This window comes from Papaver somniferum, chromosome 11, assembly GCF_003573695.1.
Source record: "Papaver somniferum cultivar HN1 chromosome 11, ASM357369v1, whole genome shotgun sequence".
Lineage (NCBI taxonomy): Eukaryota > Viridiplantae > Streptophyta > Magnoliopsida > Ranunculales > Papaveraceae > Papaver > Papaver somniferum.
The window spans coordinates 4083113-4109792 of record NC_039368.1 but is presented as its reverse complement, the minus strand read 5'-3'; the positions used below and the strand labels follow the sequence as shown (position 1 = coordinate 4109792).

The window sequence follows — 26680 nt, the reverse complement described above, 5'->3', positions numbered from 1 at the left end:
CTTGGTGCATGGTCCGTATATGCACCTTCAACCAATTACCCCTCCCTATATATGTTAACTTAACATTTTTACAACTTTGATTAGGGGAGGAAAAATCATTCATCAACTCCCAGTTTTACTATTTATGGAAGTTACCACATACCCGGCCATGATGGTTGTTGGTTTTTCGCTGCCAACCCGATGTCCAACCATGTTGGTTGTCCGCTGCCAACCCAATTCCATCCATGATAGCTGTCCACTGCCAACCCGATGTCCATCCATGTTGGTTGTGCGCTGCCAACCCGATGTCCAGTCGTGACGTTTATCCGCTGCCAACCCGATGTCCAGTCGTGATGGTTGTCAACTGCCGACCCGATGTCCATCCGTGTTGGATGCCCACGGCCAACCTGATGTCCAACCATGTTGGCTGAACTTTTCCAACGCATTGTTCAAGGGACAATGTTCCTTTTCCTACGCAACGAAAGCTTTGAATGAAGCTTAATCCTGGGCTATGACGCATCTTTTAGCATGCGACATGCTAAAAACACGGGGTTTACACAAAAGTGGATAGAAATAAAGAGGTGTCACTCAAAATGGATGATTATCAACACGTGTATACGGTTACGCGAAAAATACGGAATTATATCTACGGTTATAAAGAATCTCAAAAGACAGGGCGAATACGAAGGTCATGTGATTCTCTTACAATTCCTCATTCGCCAAAATAATGCGAGAAGAGGCAAAATGTGGATACAAAATATCGCATCGCCTATGTGGAATTATTTTAGACAACCTAATAAGTGTGAGAATAATTCATAGCAACCATTAGAGTGCAACCTTAATTGGTCACTATTGAGGTAAGAGATGACGTCAATTCGACACTAAATGCGATGAATCCCAATGCGATAAAGATAGAAAGTGAAGATACGTTAAAGTGCGAGGAAGAATAAAAGGGCGTAGATGATGTTGACTAAACACTCTTTACTATAAGAAAAGGAAAAGGTTCACGTGAAAAGTGTGATACTGCTTGAGAAGAAAAGTTTGACTTACCAACATCAGCACGATGGTTGGAGACAACATCTCGCAAAGATAGCTGAAATTGTAGGCGAAGTAATGAGCTTTATTAGTTGTCATCCATCATGTAATTTTAGTTTTCATTCACTATGTAAATGCCTATATAAGAGAAATATAGCATTGTAAAAGGGGTTGAACTATTTTTATACTGAGAGATGTCTTGAGAGGAAAGTTTTGGGAGTTCTAAGTTAGGATTTATGTAAAAGCTTAGTCTCCAATATCATCTTCTTAATAAAATCATAAACTTATATTGGTAATATAATGTTTGTTCTTGACAGTTTTACATTTGGATGCACTGTAGATTTTCCTGCAGCTATAGTCGATGAAGATAAAAGTCATATAATAGGGTGAGTTTTAGTTACCCTATTTAAGAAGAGTTATATAAAATCTATTATGTTTGGTTGGGATGGGATTTAGGAAAAGTAGAGACAGGAATTAGATGAAACCTTTTAGTTTTAAGTCTCTTAAAGTTCATCCATCTGAAATTCCCAAAATGAAAGAAAAAACTACTGGTGGGTTTGTTTGCGTAATTCACGATTTTGGGGAATCTATAATCTCATGGGATACTAATTTTTGGGATTCATGTAAATCCTTCGTGTGTTTGGTAACTCAGTTAAAATTCTTAGGATTCATATAATTATCTTGTTTTTAATGTTCATATATTGTTCGGCATTATCCTCGGAATGTAAAAATTGTATATATATATATATATATATGGAATTTAGAGTTAACAAAAAGTGGGTCCATAAATCTCTCGATAAATTTCCCAACAAATCATAGGGAGAATGGATCGGACTCCATATGAAAGATTTGCTGGAAAATTAATTCCCATAAAAAACATGATTCCAAGGATCTGGACAACCAGATATACAAAGGAAAACATAATTCCACTAAATCCCCAGGACCCAAAAATTCCATCTTTAAAATTCTACATCCAACCCACCACAAGGATTTATGTTTCCAAAATTCAACACCCCTTTTGTCTTTCATGCATGGGGCAATTTTGGTGCTGACTACACAAGGACCTATCTAGCCTGACCAGTAACTGGGTTTTAAAATGCCACTTTATCAAGCTAAATTTTTATCAAAGCTTATCTTTTCCATTAGTATTTTATTAGTGTAATTCAATTACACTTTAGCTAGAGATCCGTAGAGTGTAGAGTCGTGATGCGGGGTAGAAAAACCAGAAGCATTTGAGAAAACGTAAAGGTCATGACACTCAGCTAGAGGCTAGGATTGGTTCTTAAAAGAACTCTTTGGAAACACATTTTGATGCTTGGCCACCTGACTGCCCCTTTTACGGTTAACTGGTGCAAGTGTCATGATTCTCGTGAAGGTCACAAAGTCATGAGTCATGAATATTGGATCCACTAAAGATTATGGACGGAAGTACATATAGATCAATCAGACTGAGTATATATAAATACAAAGTTGAGATGGGAGAATACAAATTTCGGAGAAAAACATGCAACTGAGACGTTATGAAATACCGAGGTCATAAGGTTAAGTACGACTCTCTTCGAAATTCTCCAAGGAACTACATTGAAACAAAAACAAAACATGCTAATAAAAATCTTTGGGACAGTGGAGGAGACCAAAAATATCAAGTGGAAGGATTGAAATCAAATAACGTATCGATTTAAAGCATTGTTTTGTTGTTTGAAGGCACTAGCTACGGATACCCATCTTTGACACATACAAGTCATTGGGAAAACTCACACAAGATGATCGCAACCATTTAATCCAAAAGTCAATTTCCCAAACGATCTCGTTTAGTTAAAGATAAAAATAAGCCGATCGATCCGTAAACCATATGAATTTATTTGATGTTTGCAAGAAATGATTAAGAAAATATGACTTGTTTTTCTAATCCCTTGATTTACAAGTAATGAGTACATGTCTTAAATTGTACTCAGATTTGTAGTGTAATGACATAGTAAAGATTAAAATACAGAATTGTGTAATACGTAATAAACCTTAATTTATGGATTGTTCTAGCTATGACTTTGTGTAATAATTATCATCTTAATCCGATTAGAAGACATTCCATATCATTGGCAAATCGTTATATCATCTTGGACTCACTAATTTGCATCGTTTGCATATAGACGTAAAGAAACACTAAAGACGTTAAGCAAAGCAAAGCCTATAAGCTACAAAATTTTACATAATTTATGAATTATGTAAAATGCAATTAACGTATTATTTACTAATACAACTATGTCTTTGCTGTACAATGCGAACACATTGCAGGGTGCAATGTACCATTTTCCCCTCGACCTAGAGTTGTAGTAACTATAAATAGGAAGTTTCGGGTACGTACTTTCCACAACAATCTGTTAAGGAGTTTAATCATCCAATTGAGAGTTGAGCAAACAAAATTAGTAAGAATTTTTCGGTATCAACTTTTCCTGCCAAGGAAATGGCTGGAGCTATGGTGAGACTAAGTGCTTGTGCACTCCTCCTTTCGACGATGGTTTTGGCAGTAATGGCTGTACCACCGTATCCTAAACACCCAGTCCCAAATAATAAGAAATCAAAGTGTAAGGTGGAGAAATACGACAAATGTTTCAACAGTGAGCATGTTTGCCCCTACAATTGTCCTGGAGGAGACTGTGTTGTTGACTGTGTCTCCTGCAAGCCTATTTGCAGTAAGTTATTTATTTTTAGTCACTCTTTGTATACTTCATTTTGAATTTCTAATGAGTAGTTCCTGTAATTGTTTTTTGTGTTTAAGTGCCTACTTATGACACATCCGATTGTTTTGGTGCAGAATGTGATCTACCTGGAGCAGTATGTCAAGACCCAAGATTCATTGGTGGTGATGGCATTACCTTCTACTTCCATGGAAAGAAAGATCATGATTTCTGCCTTGTCTCTGACTCAAACCTACACATAAACGCTCGCTTCATTGGACGTCGTAACCAAAACATGATGAGAGACTTCACATGGGTTCAATCAATTGGTGCCATCTTTGACAGTCACAAACTATACATTGGTGCACTAAAAACCTCAACATGGGACGACTCAGTCGACCGCCTTGCTGTTACCATCGATGGAGAACCCATTGAACTTCCACTTAGTGCAGGTGCCAAATGGGAATCTAACGGTGTATCCATCACTCGATCACGTAACACCAACAGTATCTCTGTTGAAGTTGAAGGTAACTTCAAGATCACAGCCAATGTTGTGCCCATTACCGAGGAAGAATCACGTATCCACAATTACGGAATCACTCAAGGAGATTGCTTTGCTCATCTTGAACTAGGATTCAAATTTTATTCATTTAGCAGTGAAGTAAATGGTGTGTTAGGCCAAACATACGGCAAAGACTACACAAGCAAGGTTAACATGTCAGCTGTGATGCCAGTTATGGGTGGAACTCGTAAATATTTAAACTCGGCTCTTTTCTCTACTGATTGTTCAGTCTCTCGCTTTGGCCTTGAGGCGCCAGTCACTGCTGGATCAGAATTCGCTGGCTTGGAATGCGGTAGCTCCATGGAGGGTCGTGGAATTGTCTGCAAGAAGTAGTGAATCTAGAGATGAAATATCTCTCACAAGTCACAACCATTTGTGTTTTAAGTTCATTTCTTTTGTTGTATGTCTTACTAAGCGTCTGTCTGAACTTTGTAACCTGTAAAACGAAGTTCTTGAATAAAGTTAAAAATATTATTATTGTGTGACTAAATTATTTTCTATGTTTTCACTTTAGCTAAGCAAACTGGCCCATTAGCTCAGTTGGTTAGTCGTTCTAAACTGCTAATAACGCGAAGGTCGCAGGGTCGAGACCTGCATGGGCCAAAATTACATTTTGCTTCTATTTTACTAATCCATGTAATGATGGTTTTATCAGCGCTTTTTTGCAAGCAGAATGATGAAGGCACCAAGATTCATAGGTAAACTGGAAAGGCGAAGACAATTTTAGACTGTCGATTAAATTTTATTGAATAGGTGAGTATGGTTTACAAAACGCTAGCTATGTACAGCACCTAGAGAAAACTCGTGGAAACTTCTTGGCACCTTACAATTCCAGCAGCTCCTCCGTAACACAACCATCTTTCGCTCCCTTTGTTCATGTTCCATCTCACTCCGTGCAGTGCTACAATCTTGGAAGGAAAAACATCAATTTCCATTTGTTTTTCTTCCATTTGATTTTCTTCTCCTCTGTCTGAATTCTCTGCAGCCTCTTCTCTGATTGCTAAAGTTTGGTCTGCAGCGGATGTTTTCTTTTTGGAAGCTTTGGTTTTAGGAATTGATTTTCCCTTTTGAGAATCCACCAACAATTCGGATGCGCAATTCGAGGTATTGTCGGCTTCCCGTAAAACTGTGTCACGGCGAGGAAATTGTAGGTCTTAAGAAAGATTTGACATGTCATAGATGCATAAAACACTGAATATGGGCGGGAGAAACTAAACGAGACACAAATATAAGTATTACACTCATGAAATGCCCTTCATGGAAATCGCAAACTTACCAAGTCTTCTATCATCTGATGTTGGCTGATCTTTCGCTTTCTTTGCATGGTTGAAATCTGATGAAAAACCACGAGTCGATCTTGGTGTGTCCCCCCACTCATTCAAAGACTTTTTCAGAGGGAAAGGAAGGCCAGGTAATGGAGTATTGACCGCCACTGCTGCGTCTTCATCTGTCAGTGACCCACAAAGAAAATGTGGAGCCTTGTTCCGTGAAGGATCTTTGTCTACCGCTTTTTCAGTGAGCTATTATATGAAAATGAACATGTGGGCTTGGTAAGAGCAATTTCAATAAAGCCTTGTTCATACAAGATAGAAAATAATTATAGCCTCAGAAATCGGATAACAATGCATGAACCAAAGGAGAAATCAAACCGACCTGAAAATGAACAACATAACCATCCGCACTGCAATATGCAACGATACCTGCAATTTGGCATATGTTGATCAGAGCAAAGCTTGGTGATTCAAGTTCAGAAATATATGAGAGTATTGATTCTACTAAAAACTAGAGAGTGCATTTTAGTTTTCACGAAGGTCAAGAGTAATGGTAACTCTATCTGGATACAGTTCAATGATTAGGGTGGTGTAATAGCACAACCCAAATCTTCAGAATTTATCCCGGCTTTGGAATGTCCTATCTTAAAGCCGATCAACAATATAGTTTTCTAGATTTTTCATAACTTTTTATAATATATATTACAGTCGTAGTATGGGGTATGTCCAGCAAGGAAAGTATATACCTGTCAGTCTAGAGGCTTGTACACTCCAGACGGGAAATGATGAACAGAATAAACTATGCAGTCCTTGTTGTTGTGTCCCTGCATAAGGCTTCCCAGTGACAGGAACATCGTTTGCAGACTTCAACAAGCTGAGAATCCTTAGTGTACCATCATCGAAGGACATAATGACACACCTATAAACAATTATGGAAGGAAACTTCAGGACACTTCCCAAATAAACCAAGGGATATCAAAGTGCAATAACTATCAGGAACTGAAAGAGTAACTGAAGTATGAATCACATGTTACTTCATAAGAAAAATCATAGATACCTCGGATCTGGGAGCCAATCCACACTATATATGGTTCTCCTCATCGGGTTTAGGTCCCATAGAGGGCGATATGGATCACTGCAGGGAGATCAACAAAGATTTCAATTTCATAAATCTGGAAGGAAACCGTGGTGATGCTTCTAGTCATTATTACAGCAAACCCAACAACCCCATATCCATGGAAACTTCCCCATAAATTCATTGGCATGTGGAAGATGTATTCATTGTGATAAACCAATTGGGCATAATCCTCTGTTATTAAATGAGCATAAACTGCCACTTCAACCTTACCGTAAGTCCCAAAACCTTAGGCCGCCATGTCCAGCAGTAGCAATTACATTTACACTCTCTGCATCACTGGAAACAATAATTGTATTGTTAATAGCCCGATCAATCTTGTAACGAATACTATGATTTAAAAGATAAAAGTTAAGCTAATAAAAAAATGACAACAGAAGACAAAGATTAAACTTAGAGAACAAATAAGAAATCAGAACTCAAAAGTCTCAACATCATCTTACCTACCACAGGGAGCCCAAGCAAGGGATCTTATAGGGGCATTATCTGCACTGAAGCGTAGCAAAGGTTGGGTATCTACACAGTGAAGAAGCTCGCAACCGTTAAATAAAAGTGATAAGCTGAAAAACAATGTTCTCAAAACAAGGCTACAATTATAAGACACTTAGCGGGAACCAGTTGATAAACAACTGAAGATAACTCATTTGACTATACCTTGAGGGGAACCAGTTGGAGAGAATTTCCACAAAGCAACCTAATATATAAGAAGAAGAAAAAAAACACGGTGAAAAATCGCTTCTCAAAACGAAATGCATATCGAACATAATTTTTACTTCAGAATTAAAATGAAAACTGAAAATACATAGTTTTAACTTCAGAATTAAAAGGAAAACTAAAAATACAAACTGTGGTGTAGACATTACAGTTCCATCATGGCAGCCTGCTACAATTAAATCATGGGGGGATGCACGCGACCACTCCAAGGTTAGGGGAATGCTGCCAGATGAAATTTTAATAATATAGTTTAGTAAATAAACATACATATAAATCCTTCAATATTTGGTCACACAGGTTATAGTAATTCCTCATCTTTATCGTAGAATACCGACATACCTTTGCCTGTCCCCAGTTTTCAACTCCGAGCATTTGAACACTGGCGCAAGTTTCATAAATCGAGGATCAGTACTGTCGGTTTGGTAAGAAGCATATAAAGCTTTGATCTTACTTGGAGAGGGAACCTCCCACCTGCAAACATGGAGTTACAATCAAATCACTCGTTCCTTAAAAGTAGATTTCCACTTGTATGAGAACATGAAATAAAATATGACGATGAAGATAACTGAAAGGGACGAAAAGATGCACTTACACTTCCAAGGAACCATTTCCAAGCAATACAGCAAGATAGCCCATGCGATGCATATCTTCAGAAGACTCGAAATCAACATTTAAAGGCCGCCATTTCACATCCCATGCAACTTTACCATTGTGCGCAAGACATAACACAAGTCTAGGCAAAAGAACATCCTTTGGAAGCTGAAAATCAGGCTTGTTAGAATCTAGGCACCCATCAGTAACTTCTATCTGGTTTAATGCCGTTGAGTGTTGACCGCAATCTCCAGATGCTGGCAAAACTGGAAGGGGTGATTCGTCTGCTTGTCCCTCAGTCAATGCTTGTCCCTCAGTCAATGCTTGTCCCTCTGTCAACTTAGCAGTTTCAGTAGACCTAATACCTTCAATAAAGATCTCATCCCTTCCCTTCTCTTTCCTTTTTCTCTTCTTCCTGAATGTATTAATGAGAAGATCACACTCTTCTTGTGCTTCTTCCTGTAACTCAATATTAGTTTCAGCGAATTTCAGTTCCGCTTCTCCATCATTATGCCTCTTTGCCCCAAAATTAGTTAACATCCCAGGAGGTTCATCTAATAATTCATCATCAGAAGTTAGAGCACTTCTTTTTTCTCTGGCCAAATTATTTGAAGTTCTACTTTTGGTTCTTCTAGATCTTAAGTTAGTCCTTGTCGACGGTGGTGAAGTTCTGTCAGTCGCCTTGTCTGATGGAACAAGTGCCAGAGATAACATGCTACCACTGTCTAAGTCACCAATAGAATCCTCAGTAACTGTTTTCCTTCTCAGTTTCCTTTTTGTTTTATTCAAAGGTGAAGAGGTTATTTTTGTTTTATTCAAAGGTAAAGATGTTATGCCCGTACACTTTTCAATCAGAACTCCAAGTGCCCCAGCAATCTGGTTATTGACATCTATATTCTTCACAGATTCCTTAGACACTGGTTTCTTATCCGTTCTCCATTTTGCCCGTTGATAAACCTTCAATGGTGGGACTGTTTTCTCTGTTGGATTCTCTGTCGGAATAGCAAGAGCTTGAGTTATCTGACTATCGCCATCTGCACCAGCAACAGATTCCTCCATAACCGCTTCCTTTCTCTGTCTTCCTCTTCTCTTTCTCCGAGGCGGTGAAGCTTGGTCAGTTTCCTCGTCCGTTTGAGAATCCAGAAACACCTCGTCACTGTCCTCTGAAAGACTAAGGTCCTCAATGATCGGGGTCTTTCTTGGTCTTCCTTTTGCCTTCTTCAATGGCTTTGTAATTGTTGTCTTTCTTGGTCTACCTCTTGGCTTCTTTACAAGTGACGAAGATTCCTCAGTGACTATTTGCTTTCTTGGCCTTCCTAGTTTACCTTTTTTCTTGGTCAATGGAGGCAAATCTTCCTCTTTCCCACTAACATTCAAAACACACCATATTTGAATCACACCTCTGCCCGTCAATGAAGCACCTATCTTGTGATAAGAAGATTCTGGTGGATGAGCAGATACAGCAAGATACTGATAGATAGGCAGGATGATGGTGTCACATTTACTAAGAAAAGGAACAAAAAAACAACTCCACAACACGTAAAGGTCGTAAAGTTGAAATGCATGAAGATAATGACTTAACCTTCCTAGTATAGTAGGAGTACCTCACACTTGATATCACAATCGGATTTTTGATGAACTCTAGGACACCAATCCAACGCCCAAACATGTCCTCCAACATATAACACAAAATCTTTCCTGAAACATAATTCGGTAAGAAGCATAACAAAAAGATTGTCGAAAAAGAGCAAGTTTAATCATAAGAAGTTAAGGTATGTACAAAAAATAACTCCATTTTTTGAACACTAAGCATTAAGGCAATAAATAACACGGACAGAACAAATATACCGAGGTTTTGAAGAATTTGCATCACTAGACACCTGGTCCATCTGCATGAACATAAATCAACCAAAAAGTAAGGTTAGGAAAGAACATCGTATAGATGGATATAGGAGTTCAAATAAAAGTAATTATACATTAAAAATCTACCTTGAAATGTAAACACAACAAGGATGACAAAGATATGAAAGCACAAAAAAAAAATTCTACCATGTACCTTGGGAACAGAAGCAGCAGAAAACTGAGGTAAGTTTACATCATTACTGACATTTTTTCCTTGCTGGCTTTCAGTTTCGCGAACGAATTTAATTGTTCTTGGTACATAACGAAAATCCTCCCACTGCCTGTACACATGCAGTGAGTTTAACAGTTAATGACTAACAAACGTTGGTAGTATGTCCCAAAGTCCGAAGATAATAGTTGCACTTGCAACATTTTTTATGACAAAATTGGGAGTGAAAAATGTTAAAAACAAAGAACAAAGAAATGAAAAGAATCCTAACCTTACAAAAGTGACTGATGACTCTTCTGGGGCATCCACACACAAAGGTTCTTCCCCACAGAGCTCAGATATTTTATCCATTGCTCTGAAATGATTCTCAGTAGAATAATCGAATGGTGAAACCAGAACATCTTCTTCATCAGCAGTAGAACTATCCATCTCCTTTTTCCTGCGAATTCAACCTATCAAATCTAAGACCAATTGGTATAAGAAAAATGTTAATCATACCCCCATTAGCACCAGTACTGAGGAAACAGATGTGATCATGACGCGTGAGCTCACTTAACCGAACTGCACAAGTTCAAATCAAAATCTCATGTCTTCGTATAGCAAAGCGATGGTGCAAAGTGATATGAATAGCACGGTGCCACGGTGAATTAAACTACAACTATCTTTTCGACCGTAAATGTAAAAAGATTTTCAGTTAACTAAACAAATACAATGGAAGTACGGAATTCTCCATCTTTATTTCGGTCAACATTATCTGAAAATAGAATTTTGGTTTTTCCTACATTTGAACTAACTCAAAAGGCAATTCTCAAATCAATTCCATAGAAGGACATTACAGAAGTTTAAGTAGCACATGATCTATAAAACTATAAATAATTGTTCGATCAGTGAATTCAAAAACAAAAAAAGAAACTCGTCTTTAATCCAGTATTGAAAATTCTGCATTAACCTAAATCAAGTACCTGCGAAAAATCACTACATTCTTCTCTTTGGAATTTCTACAAACATTTAACGAGCAGATTTGAACTTTCAAAATCTCACAAAAAAATTGCTAAAACACTAAATTCACTAGGATTAAAGCATACTAACAACGATTAAAACATAACCTAATCAACGAAGAAGTATAAGAGTTTAGGTAATTAGTTACCTTAATTAATTAGATCTTTGGAAGAACTTCTCTGGTTCTCTCCGACATAAACCCTAACTCACCTCGACTGAACTGGAACTGATGTTCTTTCTTGCTCCTCCTCTTCTTCTTCTTTTCAATTTCAAGTTTTCAACTCTCTTAAACTCGAGGAATATGGGCTACGGATTTACTACCCAACTCAAGCCCGGTGGTTTCTTATCTAGAGCGAAAAAATATGGATGGGCTTTTTAACCTGGTCTTCTTATGTTTCATACAAATATTTTCAATCAAAAGGAACCATGTTACAGGGCATACAAGAAAATTTTAGGCATAAAAAAGAACCCTGATTTTGGGCATACCAAAATCTTTCTAGGCATACAAAACAATAGTCCCATCTTGGGTGACCTTATAAGGGGTACCCTATGGGTAGTTCACTTACCTATATACCCTTAATACAAAAATCTAAAATCAGTATTCTAAAAAATCGAAATCAGTTTCCCTTACCATCTCTTCTTCCTCCTCCTCCTCTATCCGAACTCTTCCCCCTCCTGCGAAAAAAAATTCATCATCGTGATTAAATGTCGATTCGTAAAAATTTGATCGTCGATTAAACTCAACCACATAATGACTCGTACAAAGAAAAGCAGGGACTAGGCAAACCAAATCGTCATCTAATCCATCAATTGAAGAAGAAGAACCAATTGAAGATGAAGGTGTAGAAACTAAAAATCAACCACCAATTGAACCAGAAATTGAACCAACTGCATCTCCAACTCCGGAAATGAGGATAAGAATGCAAGTTTTACAAACCCAATCTCTTATTTGCTGTTTTTCATCGATTAAATGACGGTTACAGTGTTGGGTTCGGCTCAAAATTGAGTTTCTTTTTTAGCCGAACTGTTCTTCACAAAAGCTTCATGTAAGTGTATATGAACAGTTCGGCATGAAATTTCAAGCCGAACCTAGTCACAGATAGAGATGCATAGGGGTTCGGCGTATTCGATAATCATAATATGTGTCGAACCTAGCACATTAACGAGGTTCGGCTATTACGATATTCTCAATATGTGCCGAACCAATAACAATATTTTAACCCAAAAAATAACAAATTGCTGTTCGTCTCATACGATTTTCGAAATATAAGTCGAATCGGTAATTTTTTTTTTCCGAGCTATTCAGGATGTTGTTGGGCTTACTATGAAACTTTCATATAAGCCGAACTAGTGTCTAGCAAACAGTTCGGCACATGCAGTAAACAGATTCAGTAAGCCGAACCGTTCATCAATTGGTAGATTCGGCTCATAGATGTGAGCCGAACCTCAACCTGTTTCTCCGAACCATGATTCAAAAAACCTAACTTTTGATAATTGAGAGCTATAGAAGTGAGATTAAGTATAGGATATAAGTGTACCTGTGTATTAGAAGCATTGGGTTCCTCATCAATGTCTTCATCATCAGGATTGGCTCATAAAAATCATCATCTTGAGTTTGAGTGGGTGTAAAATCATTCTCATAATCTAAGAAATCAGCCATTTCTGGATCATTGTTGTAGTTGATATATATTTTCCTAGGTTTTTTAGATGAATGATGACCCTCCTCATCCTCCATTGAATCAAGAATTAGAATTTTCTCACTTTCTCCTTCTCTTTCTCTCCTTCTTAACCAAACCAAAACTTTGATTTTTTTTTCCTCAAATTTTTCATCTAAACAACTCTTATAATTCTGAAAATTATTTTAATCACTAAACAAAATATTTAATCACTAACCAAGATTATTAACATTAATACGTAAAGGGCAGATTTGCCATTAAAAAAATTTAGGGTTAAGGGGTTATCTGATTTTGCTATTTCACAACCTTTTTTGTCTTCATTCAGTATGCCTTGGAAGATTTTGGTATGCCCAAAATTATAGTTCATAAAAAATGATTACCCTAATTAGGTGTGGTCATAAAGGGTATAAGGATAGGTAAACTTACTTAATTACCTTCAATGAATTTATTAATTTACTTATTTATTATTTATTTTGTCATTAAAAAAAATTGAAAAGAAAAATTGTTTAATTTATTTATGGAAGGTGGTTTGTGCTCTTGTTGTAATAAGCTTATGGATATTTTTGGTGATCATGCGCTACATTGTGCTAATGACGTTGGTTTTAAGTTTTGTCATGACTTAGTCCGTGATGTCATTGTGCATATCTGCTACAAGGCTGGTGTCCCTGCACGTAAAGAAGTTGTTTTGGGTTTGTCGACAGTTGATAACAAGGATTTACGCCCAACTGACATCCATGTCCTAAATGGGAAAATGGTCAAGACGTGTGTATCGATGTTACAGGTGTGTCTCCGTTCACTGGTGATGGAGTTCGTGCTTTCATCCCCGGCCAAGCCATTTCGAGAGCGATTTCGCGTAAGCGTTCTAAGTACTTGAATGAATGTGGCACACATGGTTATGGTTTGGGTGTTTTAGCTTTCACTACTTTAAAGGAGCTTAGCGAAGATACTGTATATTTTTTCAAGCCTCTCAAGAATTGCTTAGTTAGTAATGATGCTGGTAGTGGTCTTGGTAGTTTTATTTTTTATAGATTAGGCATTGCTATTCAAAAGGGTGTTGGTGCCCAGCTTGTTGCTCGGTTACCAGCAAAGATCCCTTGTGTAAAATAAAAAAATTATAAGAAAAATAGGGTTTTTTTCTTCTTTTTTCCATTTTAGTTTTCTTTATTTTTTGCTGGTTTTTTCATAAATTAACAAAAAATATTTTAAAAAATTAAAACAGTAGAAAAAAAAATAAAAAATATTTTTTTAATAATTTTATTTTACTTTTTAAAAAAAAAATTAGTTTAAGAAAAACAGAAAAAAGAAAAAAGAAAACTAAAAAAGAAAAAAAATAATAAATTAAATAATTTTTTAAAAATATTTAATTTTTTAAAAATTTAAAAAATATAAATTTAAAAAAATATAAAATATAAATAAGGAAGTTTTGACATTATGCAAAATATATGGATAAGGAGATTTTAAGATTACTATCTAATAACCCATTTTTGTCTTTACATGGTATGCCCTAAAACATGGTTCATCAAAAGAAGCAGATGTGTTTCTGTTTCTCAAAAAGTAGAGGGTGTTTTTAGTAGTCAGATGCAAAAAAGAAGATAGAGTTGCTTCACGAGAAAACAAAAGTTTTTCCTATTTTCTATCCCAGTTCCCGTATTTCCCATCCACATTAATTCTCATCCCCAATATTCTTATCTACCACCCATATATATTTTCATATATCCTAAATACTATTCATTTGACATTTTATTTACACCCGTTATAAAACTTCATGGCAACTAAACAAAAAACAAAAAAAATCCAGTCACAACATCACTTATCTTCTCCATCTCAATTCTCCGCCACCTCCACTCCATCTCCACAATCCACCGCTACCCAATAATCCCAAAACGAAGTCAAAACTAAATCAGCTGGACTGCTGAAGTAATTTTCCTTTGCATCAATACATAGTCATGGAATCGCACAAGAAGAATCGAAGAAACATACGTCATGGTACATTTTTAGTAATTAGAAATTGACGTTTAATCCCATTTTTAGTGGGCTTTGGACGCTCTAGTCCTGCTACCTAAAGCTTAGTGTTAGGAAGTCCTAATTTACCAAATCTAGAACGAGTTGGTCCAAATATTAACGATTCAGTCCAAGTTGTATTTCTCAGCTGACTAAAATAACCCCCCACACAGAAACATATCTTGATTTGTTCGCAAACCATTTTTTCATTCCATTTCTCCACCAACAGATCTCTACGATAATAATAGGAGATTCAGAACCTCTATACGAGAAGAACAAATTTTCATTTCACCCGTTAGATTGCAGGTTAGTATTTGAATTTTCATTACTCTTTATTCGTTTATTTCTCATTCGATTTTGTATGTCATTTGATTTTTAATCGATTCCAGATGTTTGATTTGTGATTAGAAATGATCATGATCCAATATTTTTGCATATCATTTTACTTCTCGTCTCTAGCGATATGTCGAGGAAGAATTTTAGTTAGATTCTCTTATTTTAGACCTTACTTTTAGGGGCTAGATGGAAGAAGAGGAGGAAAAATGAAAACGGTTTAGTAATTGAAGAAACTGAAGCTTTTGTAACAGGATCTCAAGAGACGGAAAACCTTATCAACGGAATTCTTGAAAAATTTGAGCGACACTCAACAGATAGTAGTAATCCTCATTTTCGCCTGTTTATTCATATAATTATGCCCTAGTTTATTGTTATTCAGATGTTTATATGTCGTTTCGGTTCGATTTCTTCTCCCTACGTTTTATAGATGCTTGAAGCAGGAAAAATACTTTTTCAAGATCCTAGTAACAATTAAATTTGAAGAAATTCAAAGATTTAAGAGAGATCTCTTTTAGCAATATGTTAAACACGATGGAATTGCTGATAAAATGGGATCTCTGTTCACGACTTCATTGTAGATCCATATGATTAATGGAGTTTGGATTGTGTTAACTACAACCAACTTCTTGTAGCAGTAGTATGACCTAAAAAATGTACGTGGGAGGGGCATATTCACAAGCTTCATTTGGTCAGGTCAATTGGATCTTTTGGAGGATGGACTAGTTTTAAATCATCATACAACAAGGGACCCCAGCATTGTTTCTTCGTTGCTATTTGAGTCGTCTCCCTGCTAATCCACCAAGTTAAACAGAGTATGTGCGCAGAATGGTATGTGTCTGACCTACATTTCGCATATTGACCAATAGTATCCTTTCTTTGCAATTTCAGTGCAGAGTTGTTGTCCGTGTGTCTCCGGGTACTCCTTTATCAGTCCATGACTTTTGATATGAATATTTCTTTTATTGTTTTCTGTAACAAAAAATTTGCGGAAGTAAAAAAATGAGAGCAAGTCGAAAACCTAGTGAGACATAGATATATAAATCAGATTAGTACGTAATCGACACTATCGTAACAAGACCCAAGATTATATGTCACAATTCATTAAATATTTTGGAAGAGTCTGAAGTGGCCAACATCATTCAAATAGATTCTTATCTATTGTATTCATGTCTATTTTTAATTACGAGCAGCTTCTTACTGGTCTTTATCTCAGGTTTTAAAAGAAGCTGAAGTTCCAATAGATGAACTATACAGTAAATCAAAGACATCAAAGATAGATAGCTCTGACTTATTTTTTCGTCCTGAACTGTATGATCATAGTAAGTACATTAGGTTGCTTATCTTTTTCTCTTTTTTTAAGGGTTGGTTAACTAGATCTATTTAGTGGTTGTTTTCCATGTTGTATCTAGGATGAAAAACTAAGTTAATAAAAGATGCGATCAAATGCAATTTTACTAGAATTAAGATAGAATCATTCTTGTGAAATGAAAATAACATTATAATTAAGTAAGTAAATGGGGAAGTTGGATGGAGATGTTAATTTAACTAAAATTCTTTTTTTTGTTGTTGTTTAAGTTACCATTTAGTTTAGTCTTCAAGTTGTTGGAGACTGTATTGGGTTATCATTCGTTGTAAAATACACTGGAAAGTGAGAATTGAAGAACCAGGTTATACTATTTTATGTCATTAGTATGTTTGTACAGTTGATGCATCTCAAAGTATGACTGATGCAATTTTCAAAGGATTTTGTCATTCATTGAATTTGTTTCTTTGGATTTTTCTTGCGAATTTATTTGTACATTGGTTGTGTATAATTGTTTCCATATTCTCGGTTTTTTCATTTTCTCGAATTATATATCAGTTCAATTTCAGCAATCACCTTTTGTTATTGAGTTATTAATGTGTACATGGATGTACACCTGTTTATTCTTGATGTGTACATAATTGTACACCTATCATTAATGTGCACATAGTTGTACACTCGTTGATCGTCAATGTGTACATAATTGTACACCTGTTAGTTGTTAATATTTGATGAGTCTTGTGGGTGTGTATGCTAGAATTTGTTAGGTTTCTAGACAGGTGTACATATTTGTACACTAATATGTTCGGTAATTACTTGTTTTAAGTTTAGTTTTGATTTTGATTGTATACATGTTTTGGGTGTACATAATTGTACACATGCTGATTATTATTGTGTACGTAGTTGTATACATGCTGAATATTAGCGGTACATAAATTAATGTCTTGTGCCATTAAGACTTGATTTGGAATCCAACCAGAAAAGAAGACTTTGATATCAATTTGTCTCGGTATTCAGAATCCATTGACGGTGAGTTGATGACCTTTCGGGAAGGTGGACATGGAACTACCCCACCCGCCAGCACTTGAGAAAAAAGTCGATAAGCTGCATTGTGTTATGATATTGTCAATGTGTTAAAATTTTGGATTTAGGGTGGTACCTAGATAGGTACATTTTTCTTTCTATGTTCTTTTTCATAGAATTTTTTTGTTGAGGACTCGAGTTTGTTTTGTTATATGCATCAACAGATAAATTTTTGTTGAATATTAATGCAATATTTTTCTAGACTGGTTAATATATGTTGGAACTAAAGGTGTGTTTTTTAAATATCACTGTAGTATTATAAGCAGATCAAATGAAGAATATAAATCCTAAATTTTAAGATTACTTATCTTAGATTATTTCTGTGCATAATTATGTTCATTTTTATGATATTTTTTTATTTTTCGATTTATCCATTTGATGTTGTTCGTCTGATCTTATTTACATGAATTGGATAAGCTTGGAGAATGAGTTGCCTCACTGTTTAACTCGGAGGATGAGCTGAAGATGATAAAGGAGGTTGTGAGAACATTTTCCTCTGGAAGTGACCTTACCTTATGCTCCTATGCTTGCAACCTAAGATGCTGCAACATGGTGCGAGGCATAGTTCCCTTACTGATTCTTATCTTAATGTTGGTCTCAACTGATAACAAGATTGTTCTAATTAGGTTTCTTAGTTGAATTTGACGAGTACAACCTTCGTGTTCACCAACGCTACCGATGTAGCTGCTTTTTTTCCTTTGTTATGGATATCTTGTTTTTCCTTTTTTATGCATATAATGGTTTTATATGTATTAAGTTTAAGGACTCGCAAACATCAAATGGGTTTAAACACTTTTGGCATATATGGCTTAAGGTGTGTACATACTGGTGCACCAGTAGGTTGTTTATAGGTGTTTGTAGGGGTGTACATATTAATGCACTAGTGTATTTTTCCATGAAAAATAGGTCGACGTGTGGATATGAATGATCGATTGTATGCATGTTTTAGGTGTACATATTGGCGCAACTATGTAATTTCCATAGTTATACACATGTTGATTCAAAATATATGCATAGTTATACACATGTTGATTGTTAGCGTATACATATTTGTACACATGTTGGTTGTTAATGTGTTGAAGTTGTACACCTGCTGATTGGTAATGAGTACAAAACTGTACACCCTTATGCACCTTTCACATCAATTTTTTGTTTTGGTTTTATGTATTAAATATTAAGAGTCATAAGATTAAAATGGTAGAGCGTATGAACCTATCACAAGGTTTGCGGAGGTTGATGGTTCAAATACATTTGACTTTCCATGTTATGTTTATTAAATATGGATTGATGCTTAGGTAGATGATTCAAGTTGTATATGTGTACAAACTTATGCACCTGGTCTTGTCATATGAATATATGGAATGTTTTTTAGGTATGGGTGTTGGATTTTATGGATTTTTTATATGTGTACATGAGATTGCACCTGGTCTTGTCTCATTATTTTATGTTTTTATTTGGTATGTATGATGGATTTGTTGGGTTATGTAAGTATGTACATAGTTTTACATCATTGTACAAACTCAATAAAATATATAATATATGACTTGTTTTGTGGGTATATATGTTTGTTTTTTTAGATATTTTATATGTGCATACATGGTTGTACACCACTGTGTTATCTCAACAATATGTGCATGCTTAATGGGTATAGATGGTGGATTTTTGTAAGCTTTTACGTAGTTGTACACCATTATACTTTCTCGTGATTTTATGCCTTTTTTATGGATATGTATGTTGGATTTGTTGGATTTTTGTAGGTGTGTGCACCATTGTACAATCTCAATAATATATATATGACATGTGTTGTGTGTATGGATGTTGGATAAGTTGGGGTTTTTAGGTATCTTGTCAATAATATATATAAACCTTAAGTTATTGTTTTTCGATATCTTGAAATGATTTTAATAGCATTTTTTCTATGTGTTTAGTTACTTTTCGAGGGAGCTTAAGAAAATCGAGAAGAACAATGGACAGGTTTTGCAGATGGAAGATTTTCTGTTCTGATTTTAATAGCATGCTTACTATGTGCTGGATTTCAATAGCATTCTTGTTAGTGGTGCTCGAGCGTACGATTTTTAAAAAAATGATAATTATATGGTCACATGGGTACTCTTTTTATAGCTCTCTGAAAGAGCTTTCCGAATATATAAAGTTTGTGAATTTTGGACAAACTGTTCAAAAGATAAATTGCTTTTAATTTTTTTTATATTCCCTCCGTCCCGCTATTAGTTGACCTAGTTTATAACTAAATTTAGTTATAAACTAGGTCAACTAATAGCGGGACGGAGGGAATATAAAAAAAATTAAAAGCAATTTATCTTTTGAACAGTTTGTCCAAAATTCACAAACTTCATAAACTAGGTCAACTAATAGTTATAAACTAGGTCAACTAATAGCGGGACGAAGGTAGTATTATTTAAAATTGCTGACATCATCATGAGTCACTTTGGACTAAACTGTAAATATTTGTACTAAATTGTAAATCAGGAAGTTATATGTGTATTTTTCATATTTTTAATAACTTTTGGACTAAATTGTACCTAGTTAACTCGAGATGGACTAATCCATACTTTTTGACGCGATTTTGGACTAAACCGTTTTTCTCCCCTTTAGTAATGATTTTGTACTGCCAACAAAACTTATCATATCATGTTGGGATATATATTTTAAAATAATTCTTTTGTATATTTATATCAACAATTCGAGCTTGGCCCAGTGGTTAAGCATTTTGGGCTTTGAGGGTGAGGTCTCAGGATCAAATCCCTCCCCCTACTTATATATATATATATATATATCATTAGTCCGGGAGCGGGGCCTTGGGGAGTCTCTTGAATTTGGAAAGTATTTTTGCTGTTTTTTGAAAATATTTTTCAAAACATTTTCTGCCCTTAATTACGCTTTTAATTGTGATAATTATGGCATAATTTAATTGTCCGTTTTCTAACTGATTGAATGGAATTTTTATGGCAGCAATAAATTTAATTTATTCTCTATTAATTTCGGTCTTTAGTGTTAGGCTATAAAAGGCAGTTTTTGAGAACAGAAAAAACATAAGTTTTAACAGCATTATTTTTCTGAGAATCAAGAGACCAGTTTCCTGAGCAAGATTAGAAAGAGTGAAAGTGATCAATCTCTCATTTTGTCCGTGATGGATTGAAGAGAGTTTTATCTCGTCTGTTTTATCCTGGGGACATTGTGACGAAGAAAGAACTGCTTGCAAAAAATTCAAGGCAGAGCCACGAAACGTCTTAAAGAGAGCCACCTGGTCGTGACTCAGCCGATAACTTGTTTTTTGTGTTTAATCCTTATTTTGCAGGTATAAAATGGGCGACTGTTCCAACGTATCATCCCAACAATCTCTAATAATCGTTGAGCTTAAATATTAGTTGATGAAACTTATATGGAAGGGGGCTACGTTACATGTTAGTCCAATCTTGCATTTTAGGTTCAATTTAAAATGTGGCTGGAAATATTGAAACTGGAGTGTGTTTATGTAAGTGAGGGCTTATCCAAAATAAGAAATGAGAGAAACACAAATACAAAGAGGCGATTCCATTGATTGAAAACCATATATGAACATTGAAGCCCGAAACTGATTTAAAATCATAAAAACTAACCCCAAAATAAGATCAAATCTTACGGCCCATTGATTCATTACAAAGTTGATTGTACCCAGTCTTCAAAAGTTAACTGAAAGAAGCTACGGATCGAGCATGGGTGATTAAAGAACGATTAGGTTAATTACTAACCTAATTCACCGATTAATTCATCTATGGCGCATTAGATGATAAAAATAGAGAATTTACTATATTAATAAGAATCTAGCTTTTGATTATTTAACTTGATATTTTTTGGTTTTGTTTAATGAAAAGGAGAGTTCAGTGAAGAAGAAGGCAAATAAAAATAATAATACTCTAGTCAAAGCAATTTGACTCCTGTAGGTGCTACATAGGAAAAACTGGAATTGAAAAGTAAATTAGTTTTAGAAATTATGAAGGGATGGGAGATAGGAAAAGTAGGGATAGGAAATAGGGAAAACCAAAAGAAATACTTTCTTTTTTATTTCTAAAAGTTAGTTTAATCTTTGATTCCCAAAATAATTTTGACTTTTCGATTTACTTAAGTGGAAAGATTCAATTGAACTTTAGAACGAACTTTGTTTCTTGTTTCTAAAACTTAGTTTGATCTTTGATTCTCAAAATAATTTTTGACTTTTCGATTTACTTAAGTGGAAAGATTCTATTGAATTTTAGAACGAACCTTAGAATCTAGATTTCAGTCGAAAGAAAATAGTGAGTTGATGCTTGATCTAACAGTGTCATGGAAAGAGTTGTTACATTGTTTACGTGCAACTGTAAATATTATAGTATCCAAAAAGCCCCCGGAACAAGATCATATGGGCACACCCGAAACCCGGAAATACATTACAGCTTCGGAATACAAATATCTAACCCGAACCCCCAATCACTTGCATAGAAACCTATACCATTTACCAATTTTTTATGGACATTACCGTGTCTCCAAAAAATACAGTTATTTTTTTTTTGTAGAAATCAATTAATGAAGGCATACCGACCTTCAATATTCTAAACTTCATCTGTTAAAGCATTGCTCGGATGAACCTATCTAGCATTGGTATTAAAGTGTGGTTATCAAATTTAGCTCCAAAACTCGGAGCCGCTTGAGTCGATTACGAAAGTCAGATTCGTTAGCTTAGACTAGAAGCATAGAAATGTTGAGACATGCTATGGCTACTCATGAAGACCTGAAGACGATTCGAAGAAAGTGAAGACGTCATCTTTCAGTTTGAGGTTCGTAACTACAGGACTTGTTTTATTTTCTATTTTTTGTTCTTTTAAGAATTTATTCATTGTACTTCCGGATGAATCCAAAGATTAGGAATTATGTTTGTAAATCAATTTCAGGAACACAGTTTAAAGAAATAGACTTACAAAACTTATTTCCTAGTTGAAAAGTGAGTTCAATACCGATCTCAGGTTAGATCCTATTTATAGGATTGATCCCTAGATAGGATCATCTCCAGGACTGATCCCTTGTGGCAAGGATTGATCCCACAACCTATCTTAAGCCAGGACCGATCCCAAGTCAGGACCCGCCCTAACTATGTCTGACGCATATTTATATATTCAATTGGTCTTTTATCTTTGGGTTTCTGCAGATATCGAGATGTACCTGAGTTAGACATGAAGTTTTCATAAGTGTCGACATTGTGATTGAACATGTGCTAAACCTTAATATCTAATTGTTCAGGTATATTCCTTTAATCTCAAGGCAAAATCATGGAACCGATTTGTCAATACCTATTTTGGTATCGAATTATATGATTACTAAATTTCATAGCTGTGTTTTGATATCTCTAATTGTTATATTCGTCAAGTACATGGATATGTGCTGCTAATCTTAGTTATCATATAAAGAAATTGGTTTATGAGTTGGAACAAAATTGTATTCGCTGATTTTGGAAATTTAATATATATTCCAAATCTGTAGTATTTTAAAAATTGCTAGATCTTGTTTCGAAACAAGCCTCCGTCATAACTCTATAAATGGAGAGTCTTGTATCTCTAGAAAATCATCCCTTGAACACATACCTATGTTGATTTTGTGGGAAATCTAACTTGTTAAAGAGATATGAATATCTAATCAGTTGAAATATTTTGCATTTTTTTTTTCATTTTAAGTCTTCCTTGGGATCAATAAGCCTCTAGATTACCGTTGGTGGAAGCTTGATTAGTTATTTTCTTTTGGGTATTTAATTACTTGTTATTAAACAAACGGTGTAGTTGTCTTTTAGTAGATCAAACGTGTTTATTTTATGGTCCTTCTCTTATAATAATATAAGGCCACTCAAGTTTGTTTGAGGATTTGATTATCGCATATCTGAGTAACTCTAAATCTGTCGGATGGAATATTATTGATCACTCAACATTAACATAATAAGATCTGTATGTTTGATCAACAACGGAATCAAGTTGTTTGCGGCGATTATTTTGGAGATTATAATTGAAGATTGAAGATTTTGAGACTTTTTTTTTATTCTGATATTTGTATTATTTCTTGTACACTTGATTATGTGAGATCCACAAGTAGTTTATCTTGATAAAATTAAGACTTGTGGAAGATCGTACAAACTGTCTAGTTACATTAATTTTCTAGGATAGATCTCATTCTTCAAGATTGATTATTTCGGCAATCATTCTCTTGGTTTGGTCTTTAGAGAAAATGATTTTATTAATATAAACGTATTAGAGAATAGCTCGGTTGAACCCTCCAAGTGTTGGTATGTCAAGCTTGGTTATCATATTTTAGTATCAAAACTCATCTAGAGTCGCTTGATTAAATACTAGAGTCAACTTCGTTTAGGTTAAACTAGAAAGTTTAGGAATGTTGAGACTTACAAGTAATACTCTGAAGACCTGAAGAATGTGAATAAGTAATGACTACAACGAGGAGATCATCTTTCTACTTGAGGTTAGTAATACTGACTTGACTTGTTTCCATCCCTAGCGTATCTTTCAAGTCGCTTTATATTGAAAACATAACATGCCAAGCTATTTTTATAACATTCTAGTGATTAGACTTGGTCATATCATTATGATCAATGTATATAATTATTTGATTATGTGTGAGATATAGGTGTGATTTCATCATAGAAAACTATGTATTATTACATTGGTTTAAGGGAGTAGATGTATGAACTTGTTTCAAAATTGAAAGGGAAATCATAAGTGTGTTGGTCTGGTTTTTCATTGAATAATATTTGGATGACCAATGCAAGATGACAAGGTAGAACCTATCTTAAATTATATTGAGAATCAAGGTATAACCAGTCATAGCCTATATTGTGTGACATGGTATAACTGGTTCTAACTAGTTTTGGTAAGTATGGTATAAACCGGTCATAAACTATATCCAGTGACATGGTATAACCGGTCCTAACTAGTTTTGGGAAGCATGGTATAACCGGTCATAACCTATATTGTGAATCATGGTATAACCGGTCCTAACTTAGTTTGGGAGTCATGGTATAACCGGTCCCAAGAGCAAAACCAAGCTTCCAACATATTCACATAATTCCTTATGTTGTGTGTGAATTCGGAATTAAGGTTTACTAAGACATGAAACTTCTAGATGTCGACATTATTTGAACATGTGCATAAATCTTATCATTAATTGTTCAAAAATATTCCTTGATGCAAATGGTGATCCCAAACCGAAATATTGAAAAGCATTTAATTATGACTTTTTATTTTATATATTTTAATTACCAGTAATTAAAGCATATCTTCTAAAAAATGATTACTGTTAATGTGCTAAACTGATAATAGAAATTTTCTAAGAGAGATTTCGGAAATATTGTTAGACATTTATTGGAAATAGGAAAACCGAAATTAGGTACTTTATTATATATCTTAAGAATATTTTTCGTTTTGAAATTTCTTTGTTGTCCAAATAACCTTGGTCTATAAATACTTGAGTTTGAATTTCTTGCTAACTATCCTAAGAGCCAGGAAAACTTCATTCGTGTTGTTTCTGGTGGATCCATATATTCGGAAAGGAAAATACCCTAATTAGGCAAGATCTCTTACGACCGGTCGTTTAAAGACTTCTGTGGGATCAAGAAGCTTTACGTGTACCGTTGATGGGAAACTAGATAATTAATTGCATTGTTATTTTATTCTTGAGAGCCTTCTCTTCTGACATAAGGGTCACTCAAACTAGATCAAAGTATCGACGGGATCTATAGAACTAATTTTATATCTAAAGATATCTTGTGATAATCCATTGTTAACAGACTTCGTTCTGTGTGTGAATGATCACAACTAGATTCAAGTTTGTGTTGTGCGGATTATTTAAGAAGACAATTGAAGATTTAAAGACAAAGAATATTTTTTTATTAATTTTCGTATCTTGTGAATTTGTGCGTACATCTTGATTGGCTTGGATCCAACTAGATCTTGTTTATCTTTGATAGACTTGTGATTATCTAGTTGTTAAGATTGGCATCACTTTATAGTTACTCTTTTAGTTCTATATTATTTGATTGCAAATCCGGGAATTGATTATTTCGGTAATTCAGTTTCGTATTGATCTAACCAGACAAAAGAGTTTATTAGATTAAACATAAGAGCCATTGTTGACAACTCAAACATATTTTTTTACCAAAGATTGAACAGAGTCGTTACCAAAAAGATTTAATTCATTTATTGTTTTTGGAATACGATCAAAAGGAATAAAGAAACTTGAGATAGTGATTTCTGTTTTGAGATTCACGTGCGTGACCAAAAAGTCGAAGACGCATGGATACTGAGGAAACTAAGTAATTAGGGGTAGTTTACTTGGTCTCAAATATATGAAGTTGGCTTATGTGCTTTGTAGAACGGCTTAATTCTAAGAGCATTCAAAACTGGACTAGTTCATGAGGTTTTTCTGCATTTGCAGTTTCCTCGTTAACAAAATCTTGTGCGTGTTATTTACTTCACTTCCGCATTATAATTGTTTAGTTATAATAAAATAAATAATAATTTTGTACGTTAACCCGAATTACCTTACATTGATCTTATATTCAATCGGTTTTATAACCGTAACTATTGTCAAGTAAATATCTTGTTGTCGTATTGTCTCGAGTTAGTCCATAGACAATCGCACAAGGTATAGGACCTATAGTTTGAATTAAAAATATTGTGGTGTATTTGGGTACCCTCGTCTTTTCAAATCAGAAGATCCTTTACTTTATCACTGATATAACGATAAGTGAGTTTACTGAAACATATTTAGTCATTTGTTGTTTCGAGTTACGATCTAAAGAAGTTGAGAACACAAATCTTAACGACGATAAAGCAACGAGATAACAGACTCCGTCATGAGATTCACGTGCATTGGCCAGATTGGTCGTAAGCACAGAGATACTAAAGAAACTGAGTAACAAAAGAGTGTATACTTGGTCTCAACTATAAAAAAAAAATTGGTAGTCAACTTTTATAGTATCTTAATTATGAAAGTATTCAAAACTATATAGTTCCCGTAGTTTTTCTGCCTGGCACCTCGTTAACAAAATCTTGTACATTTTGTGACTACTTTACTTTTCGCATTATAATTATTTTCACAGTCATAATTAAATAATATTATTTGTATATAATTTACTTGGTAATCATTCCATAGTTAGTTCGTTTTGACCTCTGATTATCACCAAGTACACCTTGTTGAAATAATATTTTGGTCGTCATT

General features: G+C 34.8%; 2 protein-coding genes across 10 annotated transcripts; one reads left to right on the top strand and one right to left on the bottom strand.

Annotated features, from left to right (window-relative positions):
- The first annotated feature begins 3384 nt into the window (after nucleotides 1–3384).
- On the top strand, nucleotides 3385–4749 carry LOC113320107. The gene is made up of 2 exons (XM_026568046.1): nucleotides 3385–3704; nucleotides 3827–4749. The coding sequence occupies exons 1-2, from the start codon at nucleotides 3476–3478 to the stop codon at nucleotides 4582–4584; spliced, it is 987 nt and encodes a 328-aa protein (XP_026423831.1). The 5' UTR covers nucleotides 3385–3475; the 3' UTR covers nucleotides 4585–4749.
- A 223-nt stretch (nucleotides 4750–4972) lies between these two features.
- Nucleotides 4973–11286, bottom strand: LOC113322577. Of its 9 annotated transcripts, XM_026570693.1 has the most exons (17): nucleotides 11181–11275; nucleotides 10532–10594; nucleotides 10305–10472; nucleotides 10019–10145; nucleotides 9811–9851; nucleotides 9567–9660; nucleotides 7964–9432; nucleotides 7711–7842; nucleotides 7521–7593; nucleotides 7312–7351; nucleotides 7101–7173; nucleotides 6871–6936; nucleotides 6580–6657; nucleotides 6269–6441; nucleotides 5905–5951; nucleotides 5528–5771; nucleotides 4973–5377 (listed from the first exon to the last, which is right to left on the bottom strand). In XM_026570693.1, the coding sequence occupies exons 3-17, from the start codon at nucleotides 10460–10462 to the stop codon at nucleotides 5043–5045; spliced, it is 3150 nt and encodes a 1049-aa protein (XP_026426478.1). In that variant the 5' UTR covers nucleotides 10463–10472; nucleotides 10532–10594; nucleotides 11181–11275; the 3' UTR covers nucleotides 4973–5042. The 9 variants fall into 9 exon arrangements, with proteins under 9 accessions (XP_026426478.1, XP_026426476.1, XP_026426475.1 ...); XM_026570691.1 differs by lacking the exon at nucleotides 10532–10594 and having other exon boundaries at nucleotides 11181–11286; XM_026570690.1 differs by having other exon boundaries at nucleotides 10305–10594.
- Between the last annotated feature and the right edge of the window lie 15394 nt (nucleotides 11287–26680).

Bases quoted from the DNA above. Each gene is read 5' to 3' on its own strand.
- LOC113320107 (XM_026568046.1), top strand. From the start codon at position 3,476: ATGGCTGGAGCTATGGTGAGACTAAGTGCTTGTGCACTCCTCCTTTCG. The intron at 3,705-3,826 runs GTAAGTTATTTA...GTTTTGGTGCAG, and splicing joins CTCCTGCAAGCCTATTTGCA to AATGTGATCTACCTGGAGCA.
- LOC113322577 (XM_026570691.1), bottom strand. From the start codon at position 10,462: ATGGATAGTTCTACTGCTGATGAAGAAGATGTTCTGGTTTCACCATTC. The intron at 7,352-7,520 runs GTAATGTCTACA...CTTATATATTAG, and splicing joins CAGGCTGCCATGATGGAACT to GTTGCTTTGTGGAAATTCTC. The intron at 6,937-7,100 runs GTAAGATGATGT...TATTGTTTCCAG, and splicing joins GCTTGGGCTCCCTGTGGTAG to TGATGCAGAGAGTGTAAATG.